Source organism: Anopheles ziemanni, unplaced genomic scaffold (assembly GCF_943734765.1).
Source record: "Anopheles ziemanni unplaced genomic scaffold, idAnoZiCoDA_A2_x.2 U_12, whole genome shotgun sequence".
In the NCBI taxonomy this organism is placed as follows: domain Eukaryota; kingdom Metazoa; phylum Arthropoda; class Insecta; order Diptera; family Culicidae; genus Anopheles; species Anopheles ziemanni.
In genome coordinates, this window is record NW_026689884.1 from 44,607 (window position 1) to 62,531 (window position 17,925).

General features: G+C 42.7%; 1 protein-coding gene and 1 pseudogene across 1 annotated transcript; one reads left to right on the forward strand and one right to left on the reverse strand.

The window, feature by feature from the left end:
* Positions 1-12,255: 12,255 nt before the first annotated feature.
* Positions 12,256-16,265, forward strand: LOC131292779 (uncharacterized). The gene is made up of 2 exons (XM_058320863.1): positions 12,256-16,191; positions 16,251-16,265. The coding sequence occupies exons 1-2, from the start codon at positions 12,256-12,258 to the stop codon at positions 16,263-16,265; spliced, it is 3,951 nt and encodes a 1,316-aa protein (XP_058176846.1).
* A 237-nt stretch (positions 16,266-16,502) lies between these two features.
* LOC131292780 (uncharacterized) lies at positions 16,503-17,372 on the reverse strand (annotated as a pseudogene).
* Positions 17,373-17,925: the final 553 nt, after the last annotated feature.

Here is a 17,925-nt window from a genome sequence, read left to right on the forward strand (position 1 = left end):
TAGAAGGTGCTTAAAGTGACTTTAAAGAGAATGAGACGATGCAAAATGGTGTTTAGAAGGTGCTTAAAGTGACTTTAAAGAGAATGAGACGATGCAAAATGGTGTTTAGAAGGTGCTTAAAGTGACTTTAAAGAGAATGAGACGATGCAAAATGGTGTTTAGAAGGTGCTTAAAGTGACTTTAAAGAGAATGAGACGATGCAAAATGGTGTTTAGAAGGTGCTTAAAGTGACTTTAAAGAGAATGAGACGATGCAAAATGGTGTTTAGAAGGTGCTTAAAGTGACTTTAAAGAGAATGAGACGATGCAAAATGAGGTTAAAAAGGTGCTTAAAGTGACTTTAAAGAGAATGAGACGATGCAAAATGGTGTTTAGAAGGTGCTTAAAGTGACTTTAAAGAGAATGAGACGATGCAAAATGAGGTTTAGAAGGTGCTTAAAGTGACTTTAAAGAGAATGAGACGATGCAAAATGGTGTTTAGAAGGTGCTTAAAGTGACTTTAAAGAGAATGAGACGATGCAAAATGAGGTTAAGAAGGTGCTTAAAGTGACTTTAAAGAGAATGAGACGATGCAAAATGGTGTTAAGAAGGTGCTTAAAGTGACTTTAAAGAGAATGAGACGATGCAAAATGGTGTTTAGAAGGTGCTTAAAGTGACTTTAAAGAGAATGAGACGATGCAAAATGGTGTTTAGAAGGTGCTTAAAGTGACTTTAAAGAGAATGAGACGATGCAAAATGAGGTTTAGAAGGTGCTTAAAGTGACTTTAAAGAGAATGAGACGATGCAAAATGGTGTTTAGAAGGTGCTTAAAGTGACTTTAAAGAGAATGAGACGATGCAAAATGGTGTTTAGAAGGTGCTTAAAGTGACTTTAAAGAGAATGAGACGATGCAAAATGGTGTTTAGAAGGTGCTTAAAGTGACTTTAAAGAGAATGAGACGATGCAAAATGAGGTTTAGAAGGTGCTTAAAGTGACTTTAAAGAGAATGAGACGATGCAAAATGGTGTTTAGAAGGTGCTTAAAGTGACTTTAAAGAGAATGAGACGATGCAAAATGGTGTTTAGAAGGTGCTTAAAATGACTTTAAAGAGAATGAGACGATGCAAAATGGTGTTTAGAAGGTGCTTAAAGTGACTTTAAAGAGAATGAGACGATGCAAAATGGTGTTTAGAAGGTGCTTAAAGTGACTTTAACCGTCCGATCAATAACCGGGTACCCGGGTACCCATTTCAGTTTCCACGGCAGAATTTTGCAACTTTTCTTCCGAATCGTTTTACGCCACTTTAGATCCCCAGAAATGAAGGCTTTTTGCACCAAATTTGCTTCTACGTGCATAGCATTTAATAACTCAATAAAAGTTATAAGTGATTAAACAAAACTTCCTTCATACAATAACCGGGTACCCGGGTACCCATTACATCACTTAGGTATGAATGCTAGGTTTATGGACAATAATATACCGTTTATCCAGGAATCCCTGTAATTTGTCTTCTGAATACATCAAATATAATACATTGTATTGTTTTTCAGGACTTTTAGTAATTTTAATTATAAACAATGCAGAAGTAGATAGAATATATTTTTTATACTATAAAACATTTTATTCCACATATACGTATTCGCAAATAAAATTGTGCACTGCTCATATGTACTGCTTTGTTGATTTGTAGTTTTAATAATATAATATAACATATAAGATGCCAGACAAGCGACATCTAAGAGATTAAAAAAAAAATGATAAAGGCCATCTTCGAGTAGATCTTTTTGTAGTATATCTACCAAGCATACTGTCCATGGTGTCCAATCCAGCTTTTGACCAGTTAAGCGCTGGTTCGCACCAATTTTCGCTTCCAGATGCATTGAAGATAGCTGCACATGGTTAATTTTTCATACTAAGCCGAACAATCTAGATAATTCTTCACGTTGTTTCAAACCTATCATTGCAGGTGGTATAAATGGTTTATTTTTTTTATGTGTTTAAGTACCAACAATTGTTAAGGTCCAGGACAATAAACATTTGGTTAATGGCAACGAAGTGAAAAAAAATCCATTGTTACGTTTCTGCCAGATCCTTTATAAGAAGCGACTAAATCCTTAACGATTATCTTCCCAACGTTCTTCCCACGGCCAGCTTTCGATTTCCCAGTGTAAATCTAGTCAGTGAGAAGATACGAATTCCACCAGACTTTAATCCCATATTTGGCTGGTTTGTAAAGTATGTATTGTGTAAACCTGGTTCGTTCACGGTACGGGAAAAGCTGCTCGCCGACTGCTAAGTACTCCGATGGTTTATAATTTTTTGCCAAATTACTATTTAGCATACCCCATATATCGCGTATCGGAGCAGCTTTGCCATCTTCAATGCGCTGGGCATGAGTATTTTCATCATCGAATCGCATAAAACGCATTATGTTAGTAAACTGATTGATGCATATTACTGCACGATTTGTTGGATATGACCACGGCTTCCGTGGGGGGGGGGGGGGGGGGGGGGGGGGAGGGCCAGGAAACCATACATTTCTTATTCTAGAAGAATAGCCAGGAAAGCATACATTTCTTCCAAATCAAGTGAGTGTCGTATTATGATATCGATCATTTGTGGAGTGAAAAATAATTTGAAGGTATCGAGAATTGATAGCATTTCCGTAATCTTCGAAGGTCTACTTTTTTGCGACACTCATCAGATTGTTCTGAATCAAAAACAAATTCTTCATTCACATGCACTCTTTGTGAACGGGTGATTCTGTTGTAAAATGTTATTTTTTATTAATAATTGATCATCTTTTTCAACTTTTGGGATGAGTAGATGCCTTCCTCGAAAACAGCTAGGCAATAACGCCTTACCGTTTGCAGCTATGTGATGTATTATATAGTAGGGTAGAACCAACAATCTGTTGTGCTTTAGTTCTTAGCCATTACTCAAAAAATACTTGTTTAACGTTTTGATGGACTACAAATTTATTAAACTCTTATTTTTTCCCACCTTTTTGTTCCCGTTTGACATAGAACCAGTGAAGTAGATCAGTGAAGTCTTATTTTTCCCACCTTTCTGTTCTTGCATTACAAATTACGGAATGAGAAATCAAAGTGGATATAGTAAACAAATTTAGTCATGTGAAACTATCTAGTACTATAGCATTCTTAGCATTCAATAAAAAATTCGATTTCCGGTTGAAATTCGACGATGTTTACACAAAAATCGCTCAACTTTGTAGCGCGCATCTGGTGGGTACCCGGGTACCCGGTTATGAGACGAAGGGTGAAACTTTGGTTAGTGATCGGACGGTTAAAGAGAATGAGACGATGCAAAATGAGGTTAAGAAGGTGCTTAAAGTGACTTTAAAGAGAATGAGACGATGCAAAATGGTGTTTAGAAGGTGCTTAAAGTGACTTTAAAGAGAATGAGACGATGCAAAATGAGGTTTAGAAGGTGCTTAAAGTGACTTTAAAGAGAATGAGATGATGCAAAATGGTGTTTAGAAGGTGCTTAAAGTGACTTTAAAGAGAATGAGACGATGCAAAATGAGGTTAAGAAGGTGCTTAAAGTGACTTTAAAGAGAATGAGACGATGCAAAATGGTGTTTAGAAGGTGCTTAAAGTGACTTTAAAGAGAATGAGACGATGCAAAATGGTGTTTAGAAGGTGCTTAAAGTGACTTTAAAGAGAATGAGACGATGCAAAATGGTGTTTAGAAGGTGCTTAAAGTGACTTTAAAGAGAATGAGACGATGCAAAATGAGGTTTAGAAGGTGCTTAAAGTGACTTTAAAGAGAATGAGACGATGCAAAATGGTGTTAAGAAGGTGCTTAAAGTGACTTTAAAGAGAATGAGACGATGCAAAATGGTGTTTAGAAGGTGCTTAAAGTGACTTTAAAGAGAATGAGACGATGCAAAATGGTGTTTAGAAGGTGCTTAAAGTGACTTTAAAGAGAATGAGACGATGCAAAATGGTGTTTAGAAGATGCTTAAAGTGACTTTAAAGAGAATGAGACGATGCAAAATGGTGTTTAGAAGGTGCTTAAAGTGACTTTAAAGAGAATGAGACGATGCAAAATGGTGTTTAGAAGGTGCTTAAAGTGACTTTAAAGAGAATGAGACGATGCAAAATGGTGTTTAGAAGGTGCTTAAAGTGACTTTAAAGAGAATGAGACGATGCAAAATGAGGTTTAGAAGGTGCTTAAAGTGACTTTAAAGAGAATGAGACGATGCAAAATGAGGTTTTAAAGGTGCTTAAAGTGACTTTAAAGAGAATGAGACGATGCAAAATGGTGTTTAGAAGGTGCTTAAAGTGACTTTAAAAAGAATAAGACGATGCAAAATGGTGTTTAGAAGGTGCTTAAAGTGACTTTAAAGAGAATGAGACGATGCAAAATGGTGTTTAGAAGGTGCTTAAAGTGACTTTAAAGAGAATGAGACGATGCAAAATGGTGTTTAGAAGGTGCTTAAGGTGACTTTAAAGAGAATGAGACGATGCAAAATGGTGTTTAGAAGGTGCTTAAAGTGACTTTAAAGAGAATGAGACGATGCAAAATGGTGTTTAGAAGGTGCTTAAAGTGACTTTAAAGAGAATGAGACGATGCAAAATGGTGTTTAGAAGGTGCTTAAAGTGACTTTAAAGAGAATGAGACGATGCAAAATGGTGTTTAGAAGGTGCTTAAAGTGACTTTAAAGAGAATGAGACGATGCAAAATGGTGTTTAGAAGGTGCTTAAAGTGACTTTAAAGAGAATGAGACGATGCAAAATGGTGTTTAGAAGGTGCTTAAAGTCACTTTAAAGAGAATGAGACGATGCAAAATGGTGTTTAGAAGGTGCTTAAAGTGACTTTAAAGAGAATGAGACGAAGCAAAATGGTGTTTAGAAGGTGCTTAAAGTGACTTTAAAGAGAATGAGACGATGCAAAATGGTGTTTAGAAGGTGCTTAAAGTGACTTTAAAGAGAATGAGACGATGCAAAATGGTGTTTAGAAGGTGCTTAAAGTGACTTTAAAGAGAATGAGACGATGCAAAATGGTGTTTAGAAGGTGCTTAAAGTGACTTTAAAGAGAATGAGACGATGCAAAATGAGGTTAAGAAGGTGCTTAAAGTGACTTTAAAGAGAATGAGACGATGCAAAATGGTGTTTAGAAGGTGCTTAAAGTGACTTTAAAGAGAATGAGACGATGCAAAATGAGGTTTAGAAGGTGCTTAAAGTGACTTTAAAGAGAATGAGACGATGCAAAATGGTGTTTAGAAGGTGCTTAAAGTGACTTTAAAGAGAATGAGACGATGCAAAATGAGGTTAAGAAGGTGCTTAAAGTGACTTTAAAGAGAATGAGACGATGCAAAATGGTGTTTAGAAGGTGCTTAAAGTGACTTTAAAGAGAATGAGACGATGCAAAATGGTGTTTAGAAGGTGCTTAAAGTGACTTTAAAGAGAATGAGACGATGCAAAATGGTGTTTAGAAGGTGCTTAAAGTGACTTTAAAGAGAATGAGACGATGCAAAATGAGGTTTAGAAGGTGCTTAAAGTGACTTTAAAGAGAATGAGACGATGCAAAATGGTGTTTAGAAGGTGCTTAAAGTGACTTTAAAGAGAATGAGACGATGCAAAATGGTGTTTAGAAGGTGCTTAAAGTGACTTTAAAGAGAATGAGACGATGCAAAATGGTGTTTAGAAGGTGCTTAAAGTGACTTTAAAGAGAATGAGACGATGCAAAATGAGGTTTAGAAGGTGCTTAAAGTGACTTTAAAGAGAATGAGACGATGCAAAATGAGGTTTTAAAGGTGCTTAAAGTGACTTTAAAGAGAATGAGACGATGCAAAATGGTGTTTAGAAGGTGCTTAAAGTGACTTTAAAGAGAATGAGACGATGCAAAATGGTGTTTAGAAGGTGCTTAAAGTGACTTTAAAGAGAATGAGACGATGCAAAATGGTGTTTAGAAGGTGCTTAAAGTGACTTTAAAGAGAATGAGACGATGCAAAATGGTGTTTAGAAGGTGCTTAAAGTGACTTTAAAGAGAATGAGACGATGCAAAATGGTGTTTAGAAGGTGCTTAAAGTGACTTTAAAGAGAATGAGACGATGCAAAATGAGGTTTAGAAGGTGCTTAAAGTGACTTTAAAGAGAATGAGACGATGCAAAATAGTGTTTAGAAGGTGCTTAAAGTGACTTTAAAGAGAATGAGACGATGCAAAATGGTGTTTAGAAGGTGCTTAAAGTGACTTTAAAGAGAATGAGACGATGCAAAATGGTGTTTAGAAGGTGCTTAAAGTGACTTTAAAGAGAATGAGACGATGCAAAATGAGGTTTAGAAGGTGCTTAAAGTGACTTTAAAGAGAATGAGACGATGCAAAATGAGGTTTTAAAGGTGCTTAAAGTGACTTTAAAGAGAATGAGACGATGCAAAATGGTGTTTAGAAGGTGCTTAAAGTGACTTTAAAAAGAATAAGACGATGCAAAATGGTGTTTAGAAGGTGCTTAAAGTGACTTTAAAGAGAATGAGACGATGCAAAATGGTGTTTAGAAGGTGCTTAAAGTGACTTTAAAGAGAATGAGACGATGCAAAATGGTGTTTAGAAGGTGCTTAAAGTGACTTTAAAGAGAATGAGACGATGCAAAATGGTGTTTAGAAGGTGCTTAAAGTGACTTTAAAGAGAATGAGACGATGCAAAATGGTGTTTAGAAGGTGCTTAAAGTGACTTTAAAGAGAATGAGACGATGCAAAATGGTGTTTAGAAGGTGCTTAAAGTGACTTTAAAGAGAATGAGACGATGCAAAATGGTGTTTAGAAGGTGCTTAAAGTGACTTTAAAGAGAATGAGACGAAGCAAAATGGTGTTTAGAAGGTGCTTAAAGTGACTTTAAAGAGAATGAGACGATGCAAAATGGTGTTTAGAAGGTGCTTAAAGTGACTTTAAAGAGAATGAGACGATGCAAAATGGTGTTTAGAAGGTGCTTAAAGTGACTTTAAAGAGAATGAGACGATGCAAAATGAGGTTTAGAAGGTGCTTAAAGTGACTTTAAAGAGAATGAGACGATGCAAAATGGTGTTTAGAAGGTGCTTAAAGTGACTTTAAAGAGAATGAGACGATGCAAAATGAGGTTAAGAAGGTGCTTAAAGTGACTTTAAAGAGAATGAGACGATGCAAAATGGTGTTTAGAAGGTGCTTAAAGTGACTTTAAAGAGAATGAGACGATGCAAAATGGTGTTTAGAAGGTGCTTAAAGTGACTTTAAAGAGAATGAGACGATGCAAAATGGTGTTTAGAAGGTGCTTAAAGTGACTTTAAAGAGAATGAGACGATGCAAAATGGTGTTTAGAAGGTGCTTAAAGTGACTTTAAAGAGAATGAGACGATGCAAAATGAGGTTTAGAAGGTGCTTAAAGTGACTTTAAAGAGAATGAGACGATGCAAAATGAGGTTTTAAAGGTGCTTAAAGTGACTTTAAAGAGAATGAGACGATGCAAAATGGTGTTTAGAAGGTGCTTAAAGTGACTTTAAAAAGAATAAGACGATGCAAAATGGTGTTTAGAAGGTGCTTAAAGTGACTTTAAAGAGAATGAGACGATGCAAAATGGTGTTTAGAAGGTGCTTAAAGTGACTTTAAAGAGAATGAGACGATGCAAAATGGTGTTTAGAAGGTGCTTAAAGTGACTTTAAAGAGAATGAGACGATGCAAAATGGTGTTTAGAAGGTGCTTAAAGTGACTTTAAAGAGAATGAGACGATGCAAAATGGTGTTTAGAAGGTGCTTAAAGTGACTTTAAAGAGAATGAGACGATGCAAAATGGTGTTTAGAAGGTGCTTAAAGTGACTTTAAAGAGAATGAGACGATGCAAAATGGTGTTTAGAAGGTGCTTAAAGTGACTTTAAAGAGAATGAGACGAAGCAAAATGGTGTTTAGAAGGTGCTTAAAGTGACTTTAAAGAGAATGAGACGATGCAAAATGGTGTTTAGAAGGTGCTTAAAGTGACTTTAAAGAGAATGAGACGATGCAAAATGGTGTTTAGAAGGTGCTTAAAGTGACTTTAAAGAGAATGAGACGATGCAAAATGAGGTTTAGAAGGTGCTTAAAGTGACTTTAAAGAGAATGAGACGATGCAAAATGGTGTTTAGAAGGTGCTTAAAGTGACTTTAAAGAGAATGAGACGATGCAAAATGAGGTTAAGAAGGTGCTTAAAGTGACTTTAAAGAGAATGAGACGATGCAAAATGGTGTTTAGAAGGTGCTTAAAGTGACTTTAAAGAGAATGAGACGATGCAAAATGGTGTTTAGAAGGTGCTTAAAGTGACTTTAAAGAGAATGAGACGAAGCAAAATGGTGTTTAGAAGGTGCTTAAAGTGACTTTAAAGAGAATGAGACGATGCAAAATGGTGTTTAGAAGGTGCTTAAAGTGACTTTAAAGAGAATGAGACGATGCAAAATGGTGTTTAGAAGGTGCTTAAAGTGACTTTAAAGAGAATGAGACGATGCAAAATGGTGTTTAGAAGGTGCTTAAAGTGACTTTAAAGAGAATGAGACGATGCAAAATGAGGTTTAGAAGGTGCTTAAAGTGACTTTAAAGAGAATGAGACGATGCAAAATTGTGTTTAGAAGGTGCTTAAAGTGACTTTAAAGAAAATGAGACGATGCAAAATGGTGTTTAGAAGGTGCTTAAAATGACTTTAAAGAGAATGAGACGATGCAAAATGGTGTTTAGAAGGTGCTTAAAGTGACTTTAAAGAGAATGAGACGATGCAAAATGAGGTTTTAAAGGTGCTTAAAGTGACTTTAAAGAGAATGAGACGATGCAAAATGGTGTTTATAAGGTGCTTAAAGTGACTTTAAAGAGAATGAGACGATGCAAAATGGTGTTTAGAAGGTGCTTAAAGTGACTTTAAAGAGAATGAGACGATGCAAAATGAGGTTTAGAAGGTGCTTAAAGTGACTTTAAAGAGAATGAGACGATGCAAAATGAGGTTAAGAAGGTGCTTAAAGTGACTTTAAAGAGAATGAGACGATGCAAAATGGTGTTTAGAAGGTGCTTAAAGTGACTTTAAAGAGAATGAGACGATGCAAAATGGTGTTTAGAAGGTGCTTAAAGTGACTTTAAAGAGAATGAGACGATGCAAAATGAGGTTTAGAAGGTGCTTAAAGTGACTTTAAAGAGAATGAGACGATGCAAAATGGTGTTTAGAAGGTGCTTAAAGTGACTTTAAAGAGAATGAGACGATGCAAAATGGTGTATAGAAGGTGCTTAAAGTGACTTTAAAGAGAATGAGACGATGCAAAATGGTGTTTAGAAGGTGCTTAAAGTGACTTTAAAGAGAATGAGACGATGCAAAATGGTGTTTAGAAGGTGCTTAAAGTGACTTTAAAGAGAATGAGACGATGCAAAATGGTGTTTAGAAGGTGCTTAAAGTGACTTTAAAGAGAATGAGACGATGCAAAATGAGGTTTAGAAGGTGCTTAAAGTGACTTTAAAGAGAATGAGACGATGCAAAATGGTGTTTAGAAGGTGCTTAAAGTGACTTTAAAGAGAATGAGACGAAGCAAAATGGTGTTAAGAAGGTGCTTAAAGTGACTTTAAAGAGAATGAGACGATGCAAAATGGTGTTTAGAAGGTGCTTAAAGTGACTTTAAAGAGAATGAGACGAAGCAAAATGGTGTTTAGAAGGTGCTTAAAGTGACTTTAAAGAGAATGAGACGATGCAAAATGGTGTTTAGAAGGTGCTTAAAGTGACTTTAAAGAGAATGAGACGATGCAAAATGGTGTTTAGAAGGTGCTTAAAGTGACTTTAAAGAGAATGAGACGATGCAAAATGGTGTTTAGAAGGTGCTTAAAGTGACTTTAAAGAGAATGAGACGATGCAAAATGGTGTATAGAAGGTGCTTAAAGTGACTTTAAAGAGAATGAGACGATGCAAAATGGTGTTTAGAAGGTGCTTAAAGTGACTTTAAAGAGAATGAGACGATGCAAAATGAGGTTTAGAAGGTGCTTAAAGTGACTTTAAAGAGAATGAGACGATGCAAAATGGTGTTTAGAAGGTGCTTAAAGTGACTTTAAAGAGAATGAGACGATGCAAAATGGTGTTTAGAAGGTGCTTAAAGTGACTTTAAAGAGAATGAGACGATGCAAAATGAGGTTTAGAAGGTGCTTAAAGTGACTTTAAAGAGAATGAGACGATGCAAAATGGTGTTTAGAAGGTGCTTAAAGTGACTTTAAAGAGAATGAGACGATGCAAAATGGTGTTTAGAAGGTGCTTAAAGTGACTTTAAAGAGAATGAGACGATGCAAAATGAGGTTAAGAAGGTGCTTAAAGTGACTTTAAAGAGAATGAGACGATGCAAAATGGTGTTTAGAAGGTGCTTAAAGTGACTTTAAAGAGAATGAGACGATGCAAAATGAGGTTTAGAAGGTGCTTAAAGTGACTTTAAAGAGAATGAGACGATGCAAAATGGTGTTTAGAAGGTGCTTAAAGTGACTTTAAAGAGAATGAGACGATGCAAAATGAGGTTAAGAAGGTGCTTAAAGTGACTTTAAAGAGAATGAGACGATGCAAAATGGTGTTTAGAAGGTGCTTAAAGTGACTTTAAAGAGAATGAGACGATGCAAAATGGTGTTTAGAAGGTGCTTAAAGTGACTTTAAAGAGAATGAGACGATGCAAAATGGTGTTTAGAAGGTGCTTAAAGTGACTTTAAAGAGAATGAGACGATGCAAAATGAGGTTTAGAAGGTGCTTAAAGTGACTTTAAAGAGAATGAGACGATGCAAAATGGTGTTTAGAAGGTGCTTAAAGTGACTTTAAAGAGAATGAGACGATGCAAAATGGTGTTTAGAAGGTGCTTAAAGTGACTTTAAAGAGAATGAGACGATGCAAAATGGTGTTTAGAAGGTGCTTAAAGTGACTTTAAAGAGAATGAGACGATGCAAAATGAGGTTTAGAAGGTGCTTAAAGTGACTTTAAAGAGAATGAGACGATGCAAAATGGTGTTTAGAAGGTGCTTAAAGTGACTTTAAAGAGAATGAGACGATGCAAAATGGTGTTTAGAAGGTGCTTAAAGTGACTTTAAAGAGAATGAGACGATGCAAAATGGTGTTTAGAAGGTGCTTAAAGTGACTTTAAAGAGAATGAGACGATGCAAAATGGTGTTTAGAAGGTGCTTAAAGTGACTTTAAAGAGAATGAGACGATGCAAAATGAGGTTAAGAAGGTGCTTAAAGTGACTTTAAAGAGAATGAGACGATGCAAAATGGTGTTTAGAAGGTGCTTAAAGTGACTTTAAAGAGAATGAGACGATGCAAAATGAGGTTTAGAAGGTGCTTAAAGTGACTTTAAAGAGAATGAGACGATGCAAAATGGTGTTTAGAAGGTGCTTAAAGTGACTTTAAAGAGAATGAGACGATGCAAAATGAGGTTTAGAAGGTGCTTAAAGTGACTTTAAAGAGAATGAGACGATGCAAAATGGTGTTTAGAAGGTGCTTAAAGTGACTGTTGCTTGATCGTTGTTTTTGTTGTGCTATCAAAATTGACGTTTGATAGATAACGCACAGCAGAGATAACGATCAAGTAACGGTTCGATGATAAGCTGGGTCCCGCAAAATCCCGGTAGATGGCACGAGATTGGAGAAAGAGAAGGAACGATCGCTCGCACTCTACCGTCCGGCTGACCACAGGTCGTTGCTACTGGGTTGCACCGGCGTCAGCTGATTGGGTAAATGACCTGTGGTGAAGCCGAAAAGTTCGGTTGCAGTGGGGGCGATCGTTCTTTCGCTATCAGACCGCCAAGAAGTGCAGTGTGAATTTTTTAAACGACTAATAAAATTCGTCGCTTCAAGAAATTACTGTTTTTTCCTTTGGCGGGAGAAAGAAAGCGCCTTGCCGCACCAGGTGCAGCAATATTAAAAAATTCACATTTTTTTGCGATTCACAATTATTGCAATTCCGCGAGTGAAGTGCAACAAGTGAAACAAAAAGACGAAGCTGCCACTCCGTATCGAAGCCATCCTGCCAAGTGAGGAATTCGACGTGCCGGGGCTATTCGATACAAGTCGGGAGTGATTGTGGCCGGTCCAACCGAAAAACAATTCTGAAGATGGACCACTGTGCAGTGTGTGGACAAGAGAAAGGTCACGATTATGTGATTTGCGAATCGTGTGCCAGAGTCTTCCATTGCGCTTGTATCAATGAAGACGAAGTGGAAGGCGGAGGAGTGTGGTGTTGCAACGAGTGCAGGGCAGGACCGTCGCGAGCAGCCCAACCGTCAGCCGACGACGAACACGCCGCGCGTGCGGAAACCCCGATGGCGCTGCCGCCATCGACCAGCAGACCCACGCGGCCAACGACTAGCGGATTCACGCAGCCGACCTCGATGGCGCAGCGTGCGAATATGACGCCACTGGCCGAGTTGCAAAACTGGGCCCGCGAAGTTCGCTCATCGCAGGGGACCCCCGTGCAACAAACGAGTGCGAAAAAGGATCCGGTCGAGGAAGTGCTCGTCCTCATGGAGGCTTGTTTCGACTCGTTAGTAAATAAAATGGTGGCCAAGAACGCGTCGAACGCGACCGCTCCACCTAGACTGGTCCACCCTAGCTCTACGGCGTTCGAGTTTCGTGAGGCTGTCCGGAATCAGGCAGAAGCGAGCCCGTCCTACCGGAACGTCCATTCGGGCTCGCCGGTGTACGGGTCCACGGCGGTGCACGAGCTCACCCGGAGCCAGCTATCCGCGAGGCAGGCCGTCCCCCGCGAACTGCCGCCTTTCTCTGGTCGGCTTGAAGATTGGCCAACCTTCCTCGCCACCTACGAGGAAACTACAAACTTATGCGGCTTCTCACCCAGTGAAAATGTGATAAGGCTGAGACAGGCGCTCAGTGGAAGGGCGTTGAAAGCTGTAGAGTGTCGGCTGCGACGGGCCGAGGACTTGCAGGAGGCGCTGGCGTCGCTCAAGGAGATGTACGGAAGGCCTGAGCATCTCATCGACACGCTGCTCGCAAAGATTCGTCGCGCGCCGCCACTGAAGGAAGACCGCCTCGACAGCCTCCTCGACTTCGCCATTTCGGTGGAAGAAATTTGCGCCACAGTGAGAGGGAGCGCAGCGGAGCATCGCTTCGACGGACCCGTGCTAAGGGAGCTCGTCGAGCTACTACCCTGGCACCTTAAGATCGACTGGGGACGATACTGCGTGTCGCAGCCGTCGAAGACGCTAGGTGAGTTCGGGATCTTTATGCGCCAGCTAAAAAGTGCCCTCCTCCACGTAGTGTCACCCTCACCCCAGCCGGTGGAAAAACGTGCCGCCCGTCATGTAAGCGTGCACACAACCTCCGACGTGACGCCGAAGCCACCGAAAACCGCTGTATCGTGCATCTGCGACGACGGGTGCAAAACGCTGGTGGAGTGCTGGGGGTATTGGCAGCTCGAGGTGCCGCAGCGTTGGACCCACGTGCGAAGTAACGGAAACTGTCGATCGTGTTTGAAAATGCACAAAGGACCGTGCAGGGACTCTAAACCATGCGGCAGGGACGGATGCACCGCGAAGCACCATCGATCGCTGCATGATGGCGCACGTCAACCCAACCAGCGCGAACATGAAGCTCCAAAGTTAGTTGCCGGCAGCGCTACGGCCCATCCCGTACCATCGGAACGTAAGTCCTTTAACCTCCATTCAACAGGTGCACCCACCGTGATGCTCCGTTACGTGCCGGTGACGGTCTACGGGCACGGGAAATGCGTCGACGTCCTAGCCTGTCTCGACGAGGGCTCCTCAATAACGTTGATGGAACACACGTTGATGGAGGAACTGGGCCTGAAAGGGTCCCCCAAACCGCTCTGCCTCTCCTGGACCGGCGGACAAACGAGAGAGGAGGAAAGCTCAGCAGAACTTTCCATCACCGTGTCCGGCTCCGGAAGCGCAGGCAAGCGCCACGAGTTGCCAGCAGTGCGCACGGTACGCAGCCTGGCCCTACCGCCGCAGACCGTCAACGAAAGGGAAATAGTAGCACGCTACCAGCATCTCAGGAGGGTGCCGGTGCAGTCGTACCAATGGGAGTCCCCTCGATTGCTTATCGGTATCGATAACTACCGTCTTTCCTGCCCCCTGAAAACGGTAGAAGGAGCCCCTCACGAGCCGGTAGCGACAAAAACCCGACTTGGCTGGGTAGTTTCCGGCATCTGCGCACCCAGCGCGCGTGGAAGTGACAGTACCTCATTGTTCCTTCACCACGTCCCCTGTAGCTGTAACGACCTTGAACAACGAGTCGACGAAGCGATGAAGGGGTCATTCGCACTTGAAGAAGGAAGAGCGACTCGAACTCTGCGGTCCAAGGCAGACGAGCAAGCGTTGAACCAACTTAAGGCTAACACGAAGCGTATTGGTGGGAGGTACGTGACTAGTCTGCTGTGGCGCTACGAGGATACAAAGCTGCCTGGCAATCGTTCGATGGCTCTCCGCCGGCTAGACTGTCTGGAAAAGCGAATGGTTCGTGACGAAACACTGCGTGGATCCATGAACCAGATAATAGATGATTATATAAAAAAAGGATACGTTAGGAAACTATCGGAATCCGAAAAGAAAGTAAGCCACCCGAGGAAATGGTACTTGCCCATTTTCCCGGTTACTAACCCGAATAAACCGCACAAAGTGAGAGTGGTGTGGGACGCAGCGGCGGCCGTTAACGGAGTATCGCTCAACTCAACCCTACTCACCGGACCCGACCTGCTCGTACCGCTTTCGACCATCCTGCAGAAATTTCGGGAGTATCGCGTAGCAGTGGCAGCCGACATCACCGAGATGTTTCACCAGGTGTGCATCAGAGAGGAGGATCAGCATAGCCAACGGTTCCTGTGGCGGTGGAGCAACGAGCAAACAGACCCAGACGAGTACGTCATGACTAGGATGACGTTCGGAGCCGCTTGCTCACCAAGCTGTGCTCAATACGTTAAAAATGCCAACGCCGACAGGTTCGCCAACCAGTTTCCACGCGCCGCAAAATGCATACAGGAGGAACATTACGTTGACGATATGTTAGCCAGCCTGGAGGACGCTGCCGATGCAGTGAAGTTGTGTCGTGATGTGGAATACGTACACGGTGAAGGTGGGTTCCGCTTGCATAACTGGTTGTCAAACTCAGTCGAGGTACGCGCAGCTGTTGGAGAATGCGAGACTCAAGAAAAGCTCTTAAGCCTTGAGCACAGAGTGTCCGCGCAAAAGGTACTTGGCATGTGGTGGGATATCGAAACGGATACCTTCCGTTTCAAGCTGCCAAAACGAGACGAGGCGCTCTTGAAAGGAGTTACGGTTCCTACGAAGCGGCAGGTGTTGAGCGTCCTAATGTCGATATTCGACCCATTGGGAATAATCGCCGGGTTCCTTTTCTACTTGAAGGTGCTGCTCCAAGATATCTGGCGAACCAAAATTGGATGGGACACGAAAATACCAGCTGAACTAGACGACAAGTGGAAAGAGTGGCTAGGTTGCTTACCTCAGCTAGAAGACGTGTCAATTCCCCGGTGCTACCGGCAATTAGTGCAGCTGAATAGGTGCAAGATACAGCTGCATGTGTTTGTTGACGCTGGTCGAGACGGATTTACCGCTGTGGCGTACTTCCGATTCGAACAAGAAGGAACAGTAGAGGTCGCCTTAGTAGGTGGCAAGACGAGCGTCGCCCCCCTGAAATATTCATCGGTCCCTCGTATGGAGCTGCAGGCGGCTACTGTTGGAACCCGGATCGCCACCAGTATCGCTAAAGCACACCGCGAAAAAATCACGGAGAGAGTCTTTTGGACGGACTCAAAGGACGTGATCTGCTGGATAAACTCTGATCACCGACGGTACAGTACCTTCGTCGCGCAGAGAGTGGGAGAAATTGCGGAAACCACCAATACAGACGAATGGCGTTGGGTTCCGACAAAACTCAACGTCGCGGACGAAGGGACAAAGTGGTCAAAGCTGAAGCACCATCTATCGAGCAGTAGCTGGTTCACCGGACCCACCTTCCTGAGTCAAGCAGAAAGTGACTGGCCGAGCCCCCACCCCGCTCCAGAAACCACAGATGAAGAGAAGCGAGAAACAGTTGCCATTCACGAATCTTATGAACCTCTGTTCGACGTGGAACGATTCTCGCGCTGGTGGCGACTGATCCGTGCTGCTGCTTTCGTCTGGCGGTTCATCCACAACACCCGTAACCCGTCGTCACGGAGGATCGAGCCGTTGACACCCGCTGAGCTGCTACTAGCTGAAAAGGCAGTCATCATAGATGCTCAACGTCGATCGTTTCCATCGGAATGCCGAATACTCGACAGCCGAACGCCAAGTGAGAGACGCCGAATCCTCCCTAAAACCAGCGTTCTGTATCAGAGGAGCCCATATATGGATGAGGACGGTATCCTCAGAGTCAAGGGAAGAATCGACGCTTGCGTGTACGCCGACCCTAACGTCAAAAGGCCGATCATCCTACCGAGAGCCGGAAAGGTAACAGATCTCATCGTGGACCACTACCACCGGAAATTTAAGCACGCTAACCATCAAACGGTGATGAATGAAGTTAGACAGCGCTACGACATCCCAGCTTTGAGAACGGCATGCCACCGAGTACGTAAAAACTGCGCCTTCTGTAAGGTTCGAAACGCACTTCCAGAAACTCCACCGATGGCCGATCTACCTGCGGCGAGATTGGCACCGTACACGAGCCCGTTCACCTTTACCGGCATCGATTTTTTCGGGCCTTACAACGTGGCAGTTGGGCGAAGGACGGAAAAACGATGGGGCGTGTTATTTACTTGCCTTACTGTACGAGCCGTGCATATTGAGGTAGCTCACTCGCTCTCCACAAGCTCGTGCATCCTAGCCATCCGGAACTTCGTGGTGCGGCGTGGAACACCAAACGAGCTTTTCACGGACCGAGGCACAAACTTTGTTGGGGCCAATCGGGAGCTGCTGGAAGCAGTAAAATCAATTAGTAAAGAAGAGCTGGTAGAAGGCGCAGACATCCCTTATACAACCTGGCACTTTAACCCACCGTCCGCGCCCCATTTTGGGGGGGCCTGGGAAAGACTGGTGCAATCCGTTAAAAGGACTCTTCACGGGATCCAATTCACTCGAACGCCAACCGACGAGGTGTTTAAGAACTGGCTGATCGAAGTGGAGGGCATTCTGAACGCGCGCCCGTTGACAGAAGTTCCGGTTGATAGGGAAGAAGACGCCCCGCTCACCCCAAACCATTTCCTGCTAGGCTCATCGGCCGGAGCAAAACCGATAGTTCGACCGGATGACTCTACAGCCGCGCTACGGAACTCCTGGAAAACATCGCAGCGCTATGCAGACCAGTTCTGGCGAATGTGGATAGCCACGTACTTACCCACCCTCACCAAGCGGACCAAATGGCACCAACCGGTGCTGCCCCTCGCCGAAGGAGACGTGGTCATCGTCGTCGACGACAACCTACCGCGCGGAAGCTGGCCGAAAGGACGGATCACAAGGGCGATTACATCCCGGGACGGAGAAGTGCGTCGGGCACATGTGCAGCTCGCATCCGGAAAAACGCTCGAACGACCGGCGGTCAAGCTGGCCCGGCTTGTCATCGAACCACAATAGTGCTGACCTGGCTGTCACACGCGGGCCGGTGTTGCTTGATCGTTGTTTTTGTTGTGCTATCAAAATTGACGTTTGATAGATAACGCACAGCAGAGATAACGATCAAGTAACGGTTCGATGATAAGCTGGGTCCCGCAAAATCCCGGTAGATGGCACGAGATTGGAGAAAGAGAAGGAACGATCGCTCGCACTCTACCGTCCGGCTGACCACAGGTCGTTGCTACCGGGTTGCACCGGCGTCAGCTGATTGGGTAAATGACCTGTGGTGAAGCCGAAAAGTTCGGTTGCAGTGGGGGCGATCGTTCTTTCGCTATCAGACCGCCAAGAAGTGCAGTGTGAATTTTTTAAACGACTAATAAAATTCGTCGCTTCAAGAAATTACTG

Excerpts from the sequence above, each read along its gene's own strand:
- LOC131292779 (XM_058320863.1), top strand. The coding sequence starts at position 12,256 with ATGGCGCTGCCGCCATCGACCAGCAGACCCACGCGGCCAACGACTAGC.